Here is a 15,679-nt window from a genome sequence, read left to right on the forward strand (position 1 = left end):
TGGCTGGTTTAAATTAGCAGAGGGATTTATCCCGTGTCATTACAGCATTTAAAAAGTAGCATGCACTTAACCACAGCATCAGTGATTGATATTCTGCATAATATATAGTTCATATGAATAGGCAGATGGCACAAAGCATCTGTCTCGACACTGAGATTTCAAAATAAGTGTCAAGCATCAGAGAGTTACTGCTTGCATTTTATCGAACCAGTTTCCAAACCAAAGTGTCTGCCAGTTCACTAGTTGCAACACTTCAGAAGAGCACTGGAATCATAGCATTTTACTGCACAGAAATTGATAATTTGGTCCACTGAGGGTATATTTGTACAAAACTATAGAAGAGTCAAAAGAAAATCAGATATGGGTTGGTCCGGTGAGGGATTTAGATTGTTACATAAATTCTTAAAAAGTTACTCCTAATTCATGACTGTCATTTGACCTAAATTAAATACAGTTATTACATTTTGTTTATTTGTTTCTATTAGAAATTATATCCTGCATTTTGGGGCTTGTTTCATGCCAAGTATACACAAAAATTTGTTTCTGTTCTGAATGTAGGCCAGCATTTCTTCCGGATCCAAATGATGGCAGCCTTTATGTCATGGGAGGGACAAACAAAGAGGGACTAATGGTAAGTTGCGTAGCATTTCATTAATTCCAAAAATGAATTTCAGTTCTGAATTTATTATTCAACTGCAATACCAAGAGTGTTACTAGTCCAATTCTCCAGCCCTATCTTTGTAGCCCTCTAAATTGATCATTTTCAAGTATATATCTAGCTCTCTTGTGAAACTTCCAACTGTATAGAATCAGTTTCCATCATTGTCACAGCACATTTCAAGTCCTAACAACTCTTGAGTAAAGAAGTTTCTCCTCATCTCGTCCTTAGATCTCCTTCTGATAATATTGAAATTGTGACCCTAGTTAATGACATACCAATGAATGGAAACAGAATATCCTCTTTACCCTCTCAAAATTGGCACAATAAGATCACCTCTTAATCGTCTCTTCAAAGAGAGAAAGCCCAATTTCTCTAATCTTTGCTTGTATCTAAAATCCCTAATTCCTGCATTATTCTAGTAAATCTCCTTTGAACTCTGTCCAGAGCTTTAACTTTCATCCCCAAATAAGGTCGCCAGAACTGAACAGAATACCCCAAATATTCTGACCAATGATTTTTAGAGGTGCAGCATCACTTCCTTGCTTTTATACTCTATGCGGAGAAAGTGAGGACTGCAGATGCTGGAGGTCAGAGTCAAATGGTGTGTTGCTGGAAAAGCACAGCCGGTCAGGCAGCATCCAAGGAGCAGGAGAGTCAACATTTCGAGCATAAACCTTTCCTCAGGAATGAGGCTTGTGGTCCAAGGGAGCTGAGAGATAAATGGGAAGGGGGTGGGGCTGGGGGCAAACTATCTGGGAATGCGATAGGCAGATGAAGGTGATGGTTGGAGAGGAGGGTGGAGCAGATAGGTGGGAAGGAAAATGGACAGATAGGACTATTCAAGAAGGCAGTGCCAAGTTGGAAAGTTGGTTCTGGGATAAGATCTGGGATGCAAGTCCTGGGCCGCCTCCACCACCAAATCCTAACCACCCAATGCCTGGAGGAAGAACATCTCATCTTCCGCCTTGGGACTGTCCAACCACATGGGATCAAGCCCCGATGTGCCTCTGCTCCTGTAATCCCCTCAAAGTTGTACCATTGAACCTGTCTTGTCTCTACCTGTCATCTACCAAAATGTAATACCTCACATTTCTCTGCATTGAAATTCACCTGCCAGGTGTCTGCCCAATGTCCCTCTGAAGTCATTCAGCATAATCCTCATAACTTATTGTTCTCCCTTGCTTAGTTTTATCTGCAAATTTGGAGATTTTTCCTTCAACACCTATCTCCAAATTGTTTACATAAATCATTAAAAGATAGGACCCCAACATCAATCCCCAGGGAACACCACTTTCAACTTGTCTCCAATCTGGAAAATACCCATTTACACCTATCCTCTATGTCCTATCTTTTGTCCATCTTCTAATCCAAGTTGCCGAGGATCCATCACTCTCAAACATTTCTAACTTTCTAATCATTCTACCACGTGGCACCATATCAACTGCTTTCTGAAAGTCGAAATATACAGCATGCACAGCACGACCCACACCTAACTGCCTGTGTTATATTGTCAAAGAACTTAATTAAATTTGTCAGACCAGACCTGCTCTTGAGAAAACCATGTTGACTGTCTCGTATTAACTTCTTTTTCTCTAAGTGTATATTTATCTTATTTAATACTATGGCCTCCATTAGTTTTTCCACTACTGCAATCAGGCTGACAGGTCTGGAGTTTCCTGGGTTATCCTTTGCCCTTTTCTTAAATAACAATGTCAAATTTACAATCCTCCAGTCCTCTGGGACTATTCTGTGGTCAGAAACACCTGGAACAGCCTGTTATCAATCTTCTCATTGTTAGAAAAGTTCAAGCGTTACGTAGTTATTTGTGGTGCAAAAGATCAGTTGTCTTACTTTTTATTTCCAGCTTTAAATTTTAAGTAAAACATTGAAAACAAAATATAGAATAAGAGGCCATTCAACTCCTAAACCAGCTACTTTCACATTACAATCTACTTTGGTCAACACTACCATCCTCCTTTCATGCCAAGCCACTATGGACCCAATACATTATCTTGAACATTCACTCTCTCCACAAATGTTGGAAGGGACAAATAGCTTCACAAATAATTCCCTGCCATTAAGTATTTCTTGTTCTTAAAGTTAAGCAACAGTTGCAGGCCAAGAAGCATCTACACCTGCTCCTTGTCACATTATAAACTAGGGAAAGTATGTTACAGCAGTGCAAATTTGATTTGAGACTGAAACAAATTAATTTGTATGGGGAAGCTAATTTTCTGTTTAGCTCAACCACCATATAAGTTGTTGGTTAGGGCTGGACACAGAGGAGAGTGAAGAAGCTGGTTACTTGTGTAACTTGTGTAGATCCGTGAACAGGCAAGGAATAGAGAGATATAAACCTTGAGCAGGCAGGTGGAATTGGAATAGAATGGAATCATGGTTGACACAAACATGGTGGGCTGAAGTGCTGCACTGTTCTATGTTAACTCCGTCTGCAATGAATTTGGAACGAACACAACATTGTTATGGACCAGACAAAACCCCCTCAAAATATATCAAGGAGATAGCCTAGACCCTAACTTTTTTCTTCTTTAAAGGCAAGTGTGGGCGGCACGGTGGCACAGTGGGCGGCACGGTGGCACAGTGGTTAGCACTGCTGCCTCACAGCGCCTGAGACCCGGGTTCAATTCCCGCCTCAGGCGACTGACTGTGTGGAGTTTGCACGTTCTCCCCGTGTCTGCGTGGGTTTCCTCCGGGTGCTCCGGTTTCCTCCCACAGTCCAAAGATGTGCAGGCCAGGTGAATTGGCCATGCTAAATTGCCCATAGTGTTAGGTAAGGGGTAAATGTAGATGTAGGGGTATGGGTGGGTTACGCTTTGGCGGGGCGGTGTGGACTTGTTGGGCCGAAGGGCCTGTTTCCACACTGTAAATAATCTAATCTAATCTAAAGTAATCTAATCTAATCTAATCTAAAGTGTAAGGTACTGTATTCCAGGTGCAATTCGATTGGTCACTTTTCTTGGCTTTAAGCAAAACACACTTTATTCTTACCTCTAGTTAAAATACAAACAAAAGAAAGAAGTATTGGTATAACCTTAACTTTACTGGAAAACATAACAGAATAATAGATTAGTTAACTAATAAATAGCAACTGCTCCAATATAGCAACATCCCATAAACACATCCTTGTCGAAGGCAAGGTCAGATTGCCTTCATGTGTGATTCTGGCAGCAGAAAGAGAATCCAAGCTTTTTAGCTGTAACAGCTTCCACAGCCAACTTCATACTCTTAATAACTGCTGAAAACTTAACTAAAACCTGAGTGAGTGGGAGCCTGACTCCATCTATCTGCTGCTTCTATCGTTTCAACCTTTCAAAAACCCCAAGACGTCAAAAGCTGTTTATTTTATTGGTTTCAAATAGACAGCTTGTCACCTATGGCTCACAATTTCTCTTAAAAAAAAAGCCCAGGTCAAAATACACCTCTTAAAGCCATAGTATTGTCACACCAGTACTGAATCATAAGAAACAAATATCCATGTTGTGATGCCAGTATTTTACATGGTGAAAGATTATTGATGACAGTATTTGTGTGCAGAATGTCAAAGATACGTGCTTTTGTATGGTTATACTCCAAATGAGGGAGATACCACATATAAGCCTGTCACTTTGGTGGAGGGATTCGGCGTAAGAAGGAATGACAGGGAAAATGTGATGATGAGTAAACAACTATGGATTCTTGCACTATGCTACGGTTTTAAGGCCTCTGTAAACAGCTTGTTTTAATGACTAGCTGAAAGCCAACAATGGCATCTATTTTCTAATGTAATGCAATACCTGATTTTTAAATAGTATGTATTACTATTGTATTACAATGTACCATGTATTATTGTCTGAATAAAATATTAACAAAGTTTTAAAAAAAACTTCATTGAAGACCATTGTCTGAAAGTCAGTGCAATCACTCTGCTTTTGATCAAATATAATTATTTATTTCAGAAACTGCCTTTCACCATCCCTGAATTGGTCCATTCCTCTCCATGTCGAAGTTCTGATGGAATATTGTATACAGGTAAAGTTGTATGAATTATTAACTTGCATTTTATGCATTTGCATTTCTTTTGTTATAGTAAAGCAACTTTTACAAATTTAAAAGTCTCCTTCTGCAATAAAGGCTTCTCAGGTTATACATTACAGCATTTCTAAATTGGAGGGTGGCTTCTCATGTCTTAACAATGCTCCTCTTAAACAGCAACGGCACGGTGGCACAGTGGTTAGCACTGCTGCCTCGCAGCGCCGGAGACCCGGGTTCATTTCCCGCCTCAGGCGACTGACTGTGTGGAGTTTGCATGTTCTCCCCGTGTCTGCGTGGGTTTCCTCCGGGTGCTCCGGTTTCCTCCCACAGTCCAAAGATGTGCAGGTCAGGTGAATTGGCCAGGCTAAATTGCCCGTAGTGTTAGGTAAGGGGTAGATGTAGATGTAGGGGTATGGGTGGGTTACGCTTCGGCGGGGCGGTGTGGACTTGTTGGGCCGAAGGGCCTGTTTCCACACTGTAAGTAATCTAATCTAATCTAAAGAGATACATAGCTGGGCAATGGTGCTAAGTTGGATATAGTCCACCAGGTTTATTTGGAAGTACTAGCTTTCAGAGTGCTGCTCCTTCATCAGGTAACTAGTTACTTGATGAAGGTGCAGTATTCTAAAAGCTAGTACTTCCAAATAAACCAGATGGAATTTAATCTGGTGTTGTGTGATTTTTAACATTGTCCACCCCAGTCCAACACTGGCACCTCCACATCCTGCACCTGTCTGTTAGTCTGTTTGTAAACAATGTATCTCAAAAATTAGTGTATGAATTTCAGTTAAATTTGGTATGTTAAACTTTGCACATAGGGTATGGCCAAAGGAGGAACTGATTAGATTTTGCTGAAAATGCCCCAGATCTGGATCCTGGAATTTTTAAAAAATTAATATTCAGAAAAACGCAAATAGAATTTTATTTAAATTTTGTGGGATGTTTTATTTCACATATTAGGATACAATTTGTTATTGTTGTCCAAATGTGAGCCAAGTCTTCAGAGCAAATTGTTGAATGTGGATTGGTTTGCAGTCTCCTTAATGAAACGGAAGCATGATAGAAATGCATGCTGTCTTATACCATTTACTTATCTTACAATGTTTTACCCTAGCACTGCTTCTACTATTCACCTGTTGTTCAAAGAAAATCAGAAAAGCATTATTACATTATTATGCTTGCACATGCATTTTGTATATATGCTTTGTGTGTGTGCATACATGTGCTGATGCTTTTGTGCATATCAGCTATTTCCTGTACGTAACTACTCATGCCTGAGTGTGTATCTGTATTAGACACTTAATAGATCCGACTTTGAGATCATTCTAATTCTAGATGTTAATAATGCAAGAAGAAAAAATACAGAATGAAAAATAGCCCACTTCACCCATTGCTTCAAGCAGATTGAGCACAGTTTATTCTATTGGAGACTTCAGACAACTGTTTAATCACCAGAGATAGGTAACTACTGAAAGGGCCAAGCAGTCCCAGTCTGGCACTCATAATTAAATATCAGGATTCCCAAAAGTAACAATGTCTAACATTGCAAATTTATCTTACTCAACCCTGTCTAGTTATATTCCACAGATGACATCTGTATGGTTGCAGACGCACAGAAACAATCATGCTCCAAATTTTGCTAACCATCTTTGTGTGTACTTATCCTTAGAAGCTGTATTATAAGATTTATCCAATGTTTTTCAAAGGCACTGGCTGGCTTTTCATGCTTGTCTGTTCCACATGTCTATTCTTTTATGGACATGTATATATTTTAAAAATTGTGTACAAGGTCTGTGAGAAGCTTTATTGTGTAGCTTTATTGATTAATTTGGAAGAGGTATTTGTAATTCTGATAATTCGGTGGCAGCAGCATTATTATAATGGATCTTTCTGTGATTGGATGGCTATTATCTGGTACCTATGTGAATAATTAAGCCTTTTTTATGTGTCTCTTCTTGTTGCAGAAGCTGTTCTAAAAGAGGGCAGCCTAAAGAAAAATAGCTTTTAACACTTGGCTGCATAATTGCATGTTTAAAGCATGTATTGTTTGCTTTTTTTTCTTGCACCAGGTAAGAAACAGGACTTATGGTTTGTTGTGGATCCCACAACTGGAGAAAAGCAGACTACGCTGACCACTGATACATCAGAGAACATTTGTCCATCTGCCCCTCTCCTATACATTGGGCGCACAGGTAAGAGCATTCAAAGGTTGATTCCTGGTTGTTTGCTCAGCTTTTAAAAGGTTGATACCTAAGAGTGTTCAGTTTGGTGAAAGGTCCAAATTCCAGGGAGACATATGAAAAAGAAGTTGAGTATGAAAGTAAGTAACATACAACACTTTTTTGTAGGGTGTGGAATGAATGAGGAAGACAGTATTAATTGGTTCAGAATGCAGCTAGATGCATTATTGGAAAAAGGGAGGTTTGGAAGTTTTCATAGATTTGGGGTAAAACCAATACAGGTGAGGATGGCAGGACCATTCTCTGCTCAAAGTAATTTTTCTGCTCATAGATGCACAGTGAATATTCATATAAACATTATCTGTTGGCTGGAAAAATTGTAATCTGCAAATTGGCAATGCAGTTTGCTTTCCCAAATTTGCTTGGCCCCGTGAGTTGAGAGAAACATTTTAATTATAAAAGAAATTGATATTTAGTTTTATTTGAGTATTTCTGGAAATTCCAATATTGACAGTGTTAGTTTGTATGTCTAAAATATAGAATTAGACCAGCAGCTTCATTGCTGCTTGGGAGCTTGCTATGCAAAAATGGCTTCTTTTATTACCAAAGGCAGTGTCTGCTAACACCAGCACTAGCATGTTATGCATTGCTTAAACTCTTGTGTGTGCATTTAAACATGTTCAGGTTCAAATGGGGCGCACTGTGAACAGCTTTGCTGGGAGATGTGGCCTATGAAGAGAAATGTGGCATGATTAAGGAATGTGAGGTCCGTTTCAATATTGTGTTTCTCCTCTGCGCGTGCATAGAGCCATCATTACATGATAATGTAGTGGTACTGGAATCGAGTGGTACTTGTGCTTTTCCAGATTAGTATACATCTACAGTTGCCCCATAGTTGTGGGTGTCAGGAGACAGTCATTTCCAAATTAAAACAGTAGCTACACTTCCCAAAGTGTTTTACAATCAATTAAGTATAAATTAAGGATAAATAGACAAAGTCTTTTCCCTGGGGTCGGAGAGTCCAGAACTAGAGGGCATAGGTTTAGGGTGAGAGAGGAAAGGTATAAAAGAGACCTAAGGGGCAACTTTTTCATGCAGAGGGTGGTACGTGTATGGAATGAGCTGCCAGAGGAAGTGGTGGAGGCTGGTACAATTGCATCATTTAAGAGGCATTTGGATGAGTATATGAATAGGAAGGGTTTGGAGGGATATGGGCCGGGTGCTGACAGTTGGGACTAGATTGGGTTGGGATATCTGGTCGACATGGACGGGTTGGACCGAAGGGTCTGTTTCCATGCTCTACATCTCTATGACTCTATGACTCTAAGTACTTTTAATGACCTGAGGCAATGAAAGAAAAACTCCTGTACTTAGTGAATGGGAAAGCTATCTTAGCATATGGCTCAGCATAGTAAAACATTTTCCTGTGACATGCTGGTCAACTAAATAGTATTAGTTATTATTGTTGTATTGAGTCACTTTTATGATGTGCTTAATACATGATCTTGAAGAAGGGTTATACCCGAAGTATTGACTTCTCCACCTCCTGATGCTGCCTCACTTAAGTGTGTTCTTCCAAACTCCTGCTTGTCTAATACAGGATGTTGGTGACATCTAGTGGTAGAAATGATCCTATGACCAACTTTGTCCATGAATCTCAAAACTCTTATACGCAGATATTGCAAGTAATTAGAAAGGTGTAGCTGATGAGAACTGTGTTTTGTCTCAGAGAGCCATTGGTCTGGGGAATTTTGTTCCACAGAAAGCAATGGAGATTGAGTCTTTGATTTTTTTTTATTTAGGGAAGAGTTAGATTGTTGACAGATAAAGGAATCACAGATTGGAATGTAGGTAGGAAGGGGATTATGAGACTGTGGTCAGATCAGCCATGATCTTATTGAATGTCAGAACAAGTTCAAGGGAACAACTGGCCTACTACTGCTCCTCAGTGCTATGTTTACAACTGAACAAATCTCTAAATTTCAGTGGTTGTTTGGTAAACAAGAATATTACTGAAAAGATACATTTCGTCAAATCTTCTCATTCCACACTCAACAACACAATTTTCAAGATTACCAATTCAATGAGAAAACCAGAATTTATATTGCATGGGAAGAGAGTTTTGACGGATTGGCGAATGGACTGCAGTTGGTGGAAACGTTGGAATGGAGAATGAATCCATTAATGCTGATAGACATTTAACAGCCATGTTTTACTTTAAACCTCATATCAAACAGGTTGACTGAATGGCTGACACTTATTTTGCTAAATTGAATCAGGTGCAGTGCATGTACATATTCTTCCTGTCTGTAAAGCATGAGGCTTTGTGTATTAATATATGTAATTTCCAGTATATGTTTGTGTGGCACACTGCGGATCCAACTGGCAATCCTAAATTGGTTGTCAGTGTAATTATTTGCACACACAGAATTGTTGAAAAGCTTTACCAAAATGTATCTCTAAATTTATTTGTTCAACTATTGAAAATTCCATCCAGTTCCAGATAAAATTGAGGTTGATTACAATATTATTTATATCCTAGCTTAAAACATTATGGCCCGGAGTTTTGTAAAAGCAAAGAGTAATTCTATTGTTGCAAAAATGGCATATGAGCCCAGATATCAGAAATGTGGATCAGGTATGGCAATGCTGCTTCTTTAACAAGGTTATGCTGTCCTTGTTTTTTCTTCAGAGAGGTTGTAAAAGCAGTGATTCCGAAAAGTCCATGTTTGAAGGGTTTTAAGGCCAGTTTGATTATAACTAACAGATACTTCCTCAGGCAAAAGGCTTTCAGGTTTTAAAAAAGCACTTGTACAATGAAAGTGGGGTGGCCAGTTCTCTTCTTTGGTTTGGATTTTTTTAGCAGTCTGTTCACTGAAAGCAGTCAGTCAGTTTGAGGCTGCTGATCTAAAAAACAGCTACATGGAAGAAAGTGTTCCATGCTGAATCCCTATTCCATCTCTGTCCTGTAAGACCCTGTGTTTGATTTTACTTTATGTTTATGGGGTGTTTATGGGGATTGTTGCAGGAATTTGGAACAGTATCATTAAGTTGGGATAGTCAGTTGGGTTTTTGAACAGGTTTTAATTCTATATCTGTTCTCTTTTGTTTGTGTTTCATTTGGTAATATTGTAAATAAATCCTGTTTTATTTAAAACTGTATTTGGGTCAGTTGCATCACTCCTGGAATATCCACTCTATACCTGCTTAAACCAATGAGCAAAGTCCAGGCTACTTTCTTGAAGTGTTTTGAGGGGACACCTGGCCTAATCCATAACAGATTGGGGAGTCTTTGTGGGATTTGTTCTATAGTTCCAAATTGGGATTAGGATTGCTGAATGGTAGATGTTAGTGTCTTTTGTTCTGGGAATTAGATTTGGTTGGTTTAAACAGCGCTTGGAATAGCAATGCCTCTTTCAGTCACCAAGTGTTTTCTGGGAGTGGAAGAAGTGACTTTGGGGAGTTTGAAAAATGTGGTTAACGCCAAGCTGCTAGAATTGGCAGACAAGCTGGAGTTAGAGCTGCATCCTTCCATGAGGGAAGGAGAGATAATTGCAGCAATAGCTCAGCATTTAAATTTGCTGGAAACACCATCAGAATCTTTAGAGATGGTTAAATTCAATTGAAAATAAAGCAGCTTGAGTTAGAGACAAAAGGCAAGGAAAAGGCAACAGAAATGGAACAGTTTGAATTACAATTAAAAGCAGAGGAAAGAGAAAAAGAATGAATTGCTTTAGCAGAACAAAAAGAAAAAGAGGGAGAGGAAAGGAGAGAGAGGGAGTTGAATGTATCCCTGAATGCTATTATCTTAAAAATCATGTCTTAGTGAGAAAATAGAGACCATCACACATTCAGGCTGATGAGAAATGGGCAGAAGTTCATCAAGTTGTATTGCCAGTTGGTTATAGAGAGGAGGTGTTGCAGTTAGCATATGAGCTACCACTAGGGGGTCATTTAGGAGTGAGAAAAACTCAAGCTAAAATACAGAAACATTTTTACAGGCCTGTAGTTGAATGTAGTTGAATTTTGCCAGACATGTCATACATGTCAGGTAATTGGAAAACCACAGGCAGTAATAAAACCAACACCTTTAATATCTATTACTACATTTGAGAAACCTTTTACAAGAGTCTTAATTGATTGCACAGGACCCCTCCCTAAAACAAAAAGTGGGAATCAGTATTTGTTAACAATGATGGATGTGTTCAATAGATTTCCAGAATCTGTTCCATTACGCAATATCACAGCTAAAAGGATTGTAGAGGAATTCCTCAAATTTTTCACGAGATACGGACTACCCACAAAGATACAATCAGATCTAGGGTTGAACTTTACATCAAAATTATTCAAGGAAGTTATGAATAGCTTAGGAATAAAATAATTCAAATCTACTATGTACCATCCAGAGTTGCAGGGAGCACTCGAAAGGTGGCATCAGACATGAAAGACCATGTTGAGGGTTTATAGTCAACACTATCCAGATGAATGGGATAAGGGAACTCCATTTGTACTTGTTGCGATCAGAGCTGTGCCAAATGAATCAACCAAATTCAGTCCATTTGAATTAGTTTTGGGCATGAAATGAGAGGACCACTAAAATTGACTGAGGAGAAATTGGTAAGTCAGAATTCAGAGATCACATATTTGCACTGTGTCAAATTTTAAGAAATGACTAGAGTGGGGGAGTTGGCAAGACAGCATTTAAAAATATCACAGTGAAACAGGAAGCAGATGAAAAATCAAAAACTTGCAATTCTGCTATCAGGGATAAAGTGTTAGTGTTACTTCCATTGATAGGTGATCTTTTAAAAGTAAGGTCTAGTGGACTTTATCAAGGTGAAAGGAAATTTGAATGAGGTGGACAATTTGGTAAGGACTCCAGACAGACAGAGAAAGCTCACATTGTGTGTCATGTGAATATGCTCCAAAGGTATTTTGACAGGGGAGGAAAGCCAAAGGAGACTGTGTTATTGATTACAACACAGTGGGAAGAACCAAGTTCAGAGGATTCTGAATTGGACATTCCTCAAATTAAATTGGACAATAAGGAATTTTCAAAAATTGGGATAAATTATTGAGTTATCTTCCAGAGAAAAATTGAAATGAAACATTTGTTAGTATTACATGGGGAGATATGTGGAAATAAGCTGGGAGGTACTAACCTAATTATATATGATGTAAATATAGGAGATGCTATTCTAGTTAAGCAACATCCTTATAGGCATAATCCCATAAAGTTGGCACAGGTTCAAAAGGAGAGTGAACGCATGCTCCAAGACCATAATTGAAATTAGTTACAGTGACTGGAGCTCACCCATGGTAATGGTGCCAAATCCAGATTGTACCCAACGTTTATGTATGGACTATTACAATGTCAATGCAGTTACAAAGTCTGATGCATATCTGATTCAGCATTTGGAAGACTGTGTTGAAAAGGTGGGACAAGCAACTTATATTTTGAAGTTAGACTTGCTTAGAGGATACTGGCAGGTACCTTTGTCCGAAAGAGCGAAGACAATTTTGACTTCCATAACACCGAATGGACTGTATGAATTTAAAGTCATGCCATTTGGAATGAAAAATGCACCAGCCACATTTCAGAGACTAACCAATAAGCTCATTGCTGGATTACCCAATTGTATCGTATATATTGATAACCTGGTAATTTTGTCACATGTAGAAGGAACATTTGAAACATTTATCAGACTTGTTCGATCAACTTCGTAAGGCAGGCTTGGTGATAAATCTTGCTAAAGTTGAATTTGCCAAAGCCCCAAGTCACGTTCCTGGGCCATGTTATTGGACATGGACAAATGGCCCCAAAGAATGCAAAAACAAAGCTAATTGTGGGGTTTCCCATGCCATCAATGAAAAAAGCAATAGAACGTAGAACAGTGCACAACTTCTGGGATTGAGTGGATTTTTTGAAAATTCCTACAGAATTTTAGCAGTGTGGCTGCTCCACTCACCGAATTGCTAATGAAAGGCAAGACGTTTCAGTGGACAGCGGACTGTCAGAGGCCTTGGACAGCCTGAAAGCTGTATTAACCACTGCCCCAGTATTAGCCACACCTAATTATACAAAGCCATTCAAGGTGGCTATCATTGCAAGCGATGTGGGTGTTGGTGCTGTGCACTTGCAAGAAGACGTGAGAAAATAGAAAGGCCTATTGGGTATTTCCCAGGAAATTGAACATTCATCAGCAGAAATATTCAACAATTGAGAAGGAGACTTTGAGCTTGGTGTTGGCATTAGAACATTTCAATGTTTATGTTACTAGTCATGTATCTGAGACAATCACATACACTGATCATAACCCATTGAGGTTTGTGAAGACATTTAGAGACAAAAATGCCAGACTGTTTAAATGGAGCTTGTTGTTACAGCCATTCAGTTTGAAAATTGTGCATGTGACAGGACAAGAAAATGTGATTGCCGACGCATTGTTGAGACTTGAATGCGAAAGAGACGTTTGGTGACAGGAGTAAAACAGACTGAAACAAAATGTAGTAGTTGTATGTTTGATAATTATTGTTAATGTAATGTCTATGTGTGTTGTGGAATCCTAGCAGTTTAAGGGGTTTTAAAATGAAGCCATCTTTGGATATTGATGGTTCATTTTTTTTAAAGGGGGGGGGAGGTATGATGATGTTGCTCCTTTAACAAGGTTATACTGTCCTTGGTTTTTTTCAGAGAGGTCATAAAAGCAGCGATTCCAAAAAGTCTAGGTTCGACGGGTTTTAGGGCCACTTTGATTATAGCTAACAGATACTGCCTCAAGAAAAGGCTTTCAAGTTTTTTTTAAAAACACTTGTACAATGAAAGGGGAGTTTTCCCAGCTCAGCTTTTCTTTGGTTTGGTTTGTTTTTTTTAAGCAATCTGTCTGTTCACTGAAAACAGTCAGGGAGTCATAAGATGTTCAGCATGGAAACAGACCTTTCAGACCAACTCATACATGCCGACCAAATGTCCTAACCTAATCTAGTCCCGCTTGCCAACACTTGGCCTGTTTCTCTCTAAACCCTTCCTATTCATATCCATCCAGATGCCTTTTAAGTGCTGCAATTGTACCAGTCTTCACCATTTCCTCTGGCAGCTCATTCTGCACCATCCTCTACGTGAGAAAGTTGCCCCTTAGGTCCTTATTATATCTTTCTTCTCTCACCCTAAACCTACACCCACTAGTTCTGGATTCCCCCACCTCAGGGAAAAAAACTTTTATCTATTTATCCTATCCATTCCCCTTACCATTTTATAAACCTCTATAAAGGTCTGGATTAGAGTGGTGCTAGAAAAGCACAGAAGTTCAGGCAGCATCCGAGGAGCAGGAAAATTGATGAAGGACTTTTGCCCGAAACATTGATTTTCCTGCTCCTCGGATGCTGTCTGAACTGCTGTGCTTTTCCAGCACCACTGTAATCCAGAATCTGGTTTCCAGCATCTGCAGTCATTGTTTTTACCTAAACCTCTAGAAGGTCACCCCTCAGCCTCCAACGCTCCAGGAAAAAACAGCCCCAGCAATTCAGCCTCTCCCTATACCTCAAATCCTCCAATCCTGGCAACATCCTTGTAAATCTTTTCTGAACCCTTTCAATTTCACAACACCTTTCTGATAGGAAGAAGTCCAGAATTGCACGCAATATTCCAAAAGTGGCCTAACCATCTGGTCAGTTTGAGTCAAGAAGCAGTTGCATGGAGGGAGGTGTTCGATGCAGAATCCCCTTTGCCATCTCTCTCCTGTAAGACCCTGTGTTTGATTTTACTTTTTTTGCCAAGGGGTGTGTATGGGGATTGTCGCAGGAATTTGGAACAACATCATTAAGTTGGGATAGGCTGTTGGGTTTTTGGATAGGTTAAGTTATTCTATATTCTGTACTCTCTTTGTTTGTGTTTCACTCAGTAATATTGCAAATAAATTCTGTTTTGCAGATGGTCCAACCGCTATCAAAAACCCAACTAGCGGTTGGGCCAGCTGCATCCGTCCTGGAATATCCACTCTACACCTGCTTAAAACAATGTGCAAAGTTAGGGTCTGGGCTACTTTCTTGAAATGTTTTGAGGCGTTTGGCCTGGCCCATAACAAGGGAGAGAGAAAGGTCAAAGTCTTTTTCCCAGGGTAGGAGGTCCAAAACTAGATGGCATAGGTTTAAGGTGAGAAGGGAAAGATCTAACAGGCAACATTTTCACACAGAAGGTGACAAGTGTATGGAATGAGCTGTCAATGGAGGCTGGTAGGGCTACAACAATTGAAAGGCATCTGGCTAGGTACATGACATGGGGGTCAACGCTAGCAAATGGGACTGGATTAATTTAGGATACTTAGTTGGCATAGATGAGTTGGACCACAGGGTTTGTTTCCAGGCTGAACAACTCTATGACTCTAAGCATGGCATCTACCATTTTTGTGGAGGTGTGAATGAGGGCATCTCTTTGTTTTGTGCTTGTGCATTTCGAAAAGGAACCTGCCAATATAAATCAGTACTTGCCTGTACGATGTGTGACCTTGCTGATCTGGGTGTCAGAGATATGACAGTGCAAGATAAGCTGGAAAGGAGTGTGTTTGAACTTGGTGAATTTGTTTGGGTAGCCAGGATACTCTTTTGGAGAGGTAGGGTATCCCTTTGCATATGGTCCCAGGATGTCTTTAGTGAGGTCAGGTGCCCAAGCTGTTAATGTAGGCATGAATGTAGATCATTGAAACTTTGCAGCTCTTTGGACTGCCAACAAGACCTATCAAAAGTATCAAGGGGACATGCCAATAGTACCAAGAGGACCTAACAAACGTGTCAAGTGGACCTGGCAAAA

At 39.6% G+C, this 15,679-nt stretch overlaps 1 protein-coding gene across 4 annotated transcripts in view; it reads left to right on the forward strand.

Annotated features, from left to right (window-relative positions):
* Positions 1 to 15,679, forward strand: part of ern2 (endoplasmic reticulum to nucleus signaling 2) — a 129,825-nt gene that overhangs the window by 50,182 nt on the left and 63,964 nt on the right. For all 4 annotated transcript variants that reach the window (XM_072559124.1, XM_072559125.1, XM_072559126.1 and 1 more), the window contains exons 4-6: positions 559 to 631; positions 4,618 to 4,690; positions 6,763 to 6,885. In XM_072559124.1, the coding sequence (XP_072415225.1) occupies positions 559 to 631; positions 4,618 to 4,690; positions 6,763 to 6,885 (269 nt within the window). The remainder of the gene's footprint in view (positions 1 to 558; positions 632 to 4,617; positions 4,691 to 6,762; positions 6,886 to 15,679) is intronic.

Source organism: Chiloscyllium punctatum, chromosome 40 (assembly GCF_047496795.1).
Source record: "Chiloscyllium punctatum isolate Juve2018m chromosome 40, sChiPun1.3, whole genome shotgun sequence".
NCBI lineage: Eukaryota > Metazoa > Chordata > Chondrichthyes > Orectolobiformes > Hemiscylliidae > Chiloscyllium > Chiloscyllium punctatum.